At 33.6% G+C, this 3,113-nt stretch overlaps 1 protein-coding gene across 1 annotated transcript; it reads left to right on the top strand.

Moving 5' to 3' along the window:
* The first annotated feature begins 246 nt into the window (after window positions 1-246).
* ccl20a.3 (chemokine (C-C motif) ligand 20a, duplicate 3) lies at window positions 247-1,572 on the top strand. The gene is made up of 4 exons (XM_059501366.1): window positions 247-708; window positions 904-1,003; window positions 1,114-1,191; window positions 1,321-1,572. Exons 1-4 carry the CDS (start codon window positions 627-629, stop codon window positions 1,361-1,363), a joined length of 303 nt encoding a protein of 100 aa, XP_059357349.1. The 5' UTR covers window positions 247-626; the 3' UTR covers window positions 1,364-1,572.
* Window positions 1,573-3,113: the final 1,541 nt, after the last annotated feature.

The following is a 3,113-nucleotide window of genomic DNA, read 5'->3' as shown; positions in this document are numbered from 1 at the left end:
GGAGATAATTGTTAGTTTATTTGAAAGATTAATTAATATAATATAATATAATATAATATAACATAACATAACATAACATAACATAATATAATATAATATAATATAATATAGACAAACGTAATGAAAGCAGAGTCATAGTATCAGAAGTAGTAAACTGTCACACACCCTTTGGCATTTTCAATGATGTAATTTTATATTGCATAATGTAAAGCTATGTTAAAACATTCTTCAGTCCTCAATTTTTTTTTGTTTTGTTCTAGTGACCTTCAAGTTGTCATCCTGGAGTTTCCTACATTGTTTCTATTAATTGCCAGTAGGAAACATGTCAAATATGTTGTTGGTTCACTCTCTCTTTCAGGGAAGTAAACATTAAAAGTCTGCGTTCTGTGCTTTCCCTGTGGTTGATTTTTCCTTTGTGTTCTTCCTTGTTGCACCTGTTTGACTGACAGGCCAGATAAGATCTCATAGTGGCTCATTTTTTTGGACATATGTACTTCTGTATACGTATGTGTGGAAAATCCTGTATCTGTATCCTGTATGTCCAACCCTTTAAATAGAGACACTGTCTCACAACTGGCACATTTCTCATCTGACTTGCTCTGAGACGCTCACACACACCGACAGAGATGATGACTCGCATTTCAGCTACAGTGATCGTGCTGTTGGTTGCAGCTCTCAGTGTACTCTGTACAGATGCTTCTGCTTTGTGTAAGTACATTTCTTTAATTCTTTCTAGAACTGGAACTATTTGCACTGTTGCAGATTAATTTTTAAGTTTTACTCCTTCAGTGGGAAAACGGTTTTATTTCTTAGTTTTTAAAATCTGAGGTTCGTGATGTGAAGATAGTTTTGTAATGATTAAATAATGTTACAAAATATAAACTATTATTGTTGTGTTTACAGCATGTTGTAGGAAGTATACGAAAGGAAAGATACCAATGGCAATTATTAAAGGATTTTCCATTCAGACCATGATGAGAAACTGCCACATTGATGCTGTCATGTAAGTATAAGATGCTTTCTACATAAGGTGCATTTTGTATTGACTGACTATATGCATAAAACTGATTCCTAGAGAAAACCCTAACCAAAAGATGCTGCTTTACCTCACAGATTACACACAAAAGGAGGCAGGAACATTTGCACAGACCCCTCCAAACCCTGGGTGATGGACATTATCCGTAAACTGAGGTAAGCTTGCAGATGTGTGATTCCTGTCAATAAATAAAACAAATGAACATTAACTGAACAGTATTGAAATTAAAGCTAATGATTTCTGTTTTCTTTTTTCTGTTTTTTTTTTTTTTTTTTTTTTTTTAGGGAGAGAGTGCAAGTAATCAGCAGAAAACATTCAAAGGACTAACTTTACAACTTCTGTGGTTACACAGATGTTACTACAAGAAAAATTCTTTATGGAGGAGGATCTGTTTCTTTATGAAATTTACATATTTACTCTGCATATTTTTATATGCCTGTTATTTTATACTGTGTTGCTATTTAATTAACTGCATTAAAATTAATTTTCTATGTAAAGAGAAAATCTGCCTTTTGTATTTAATTGATGTTCTTATACCTCAAACTTAATAAAATGAAATTTTACAAAATAATAATATTAATAAATATATCTTTATATTTTCTATACGAACGATTGTCAGAGTCTTTGTACTACTATTCATTATTTGAAATATGCAGATGACACAACTATTCTTGCGTTGCTCAAAAACTTTGATAACAATCCTTTTTTGGACTATCAGCATTCCATAACATATTTTAGCACGTGGTATGATGACAATTAACAGGGAGATGGTTGAAAGAGTGGAGTATTTTAGATACCTTGGCATTACATTGGATGATCATCTCAGTTTTAATCAGCATATTTTAGGTATCTATAAAGGCTGTCAACAGAGACTGTTTTCCATAAAATTAGCAGCTGTCTGTTCAGCCTCATCTTCTTCTTCTCCTGTAGCGGAGTATTATTTAGCCCCTTTTTGTGTGGTGCCATTTGCCTTTTTGGGTGTGTGTTTTTTTCATATGCTTACAGCTGATAACAAGAACAAACTTTTAAGATACCTAATTTAGCTAGTTGGATTATTGGTATTCCTACTCCAAAGTTATCGGAGTGTGTTACTTCAACTATTTGGAAAGCACATATAATCCTAAATGACCCAGATCACCTTCTCCATCTGTATTTTATCTTTCTCTCATCTGGCCGTAGGTATAGACTACCTATGTGTAGGAGGACTAACTTTAGTAAGAGTGTTGTTCCTACAGCAAAACATGCTTTAAACGCGTTAGTAGGAAATGATTTTGCGTGTGTGTGTGTGAGACTGTATTGTGACAAGTTTGTATGTTCTTGTAAGGTACTTGTCTTTGTGTTGTATACCTTCTGTGAAATATATATTTATATATATATATGTATATATATATATATATATATATATATATATATATATATATACAATACTGGGTTGGACTAACCCAACTTTTGGGTCAAAAATTAAATGTATGTATATATATATTATTTTAACATCATTTGTATTACTATTCATGCGCGCGCACACACACACACACACACACACACACACACACACACACACACACACACACATATATATATATATATATAGAATGTTACAAATAATTATTATAGAATACACACACACATACAGTACGATGAGTTTTAGGACAATATCTAAGAAAATAAATGCGAGTTAGAAGATGTAGCTTTTTTTTGGCTAAATTATTAACTAGATTCACACAAAGTGTATAGACTGACATAGCAGAGAAATTATATGATTGGATCAAAACGAGGTGTGTTCAATAATTTGCTTTGATCGGGCAGAGAAAGAGCGAGAGCGTAAAGGCTTTGGGACAAAAGTTCTCCATACATCTGCTTCAGCTCTGGGAAATAACCTTACTGACGTCATCTAAGAGGAAGCGTCGGAATGCAGGGTAACGTGTCAAACAAACCTTGAAAGATAATCTGTCAAATGAATACTCACTTACACATGCATTTTTGTTCTCTCGTGTAGGGAACTTGATCTAATAATTAACCCGTCCTCCGCAGCGCCACATTGTCCGTCACCGCGGTCTGAGACAGCACAACAGCGGCA

The sequence above is a fragment of the Carassius carassius genome, chromosome 20 (assembly GCF_963082965.1).
Source record: "Carassius carassius chromosome 20, fCarCar2.1, whole genome shotgun sequence".
In the NCBI taxonomy this organism is placed as follows: Eukaryota; Metazoa; Chordata; class Actinopteri; order Cypriniformes; family Cyprinidae; genus Carassius; species Carassius carassius.
This window is presented reverse-complemented; position numbering and strand designations above follow the sequence as displayed.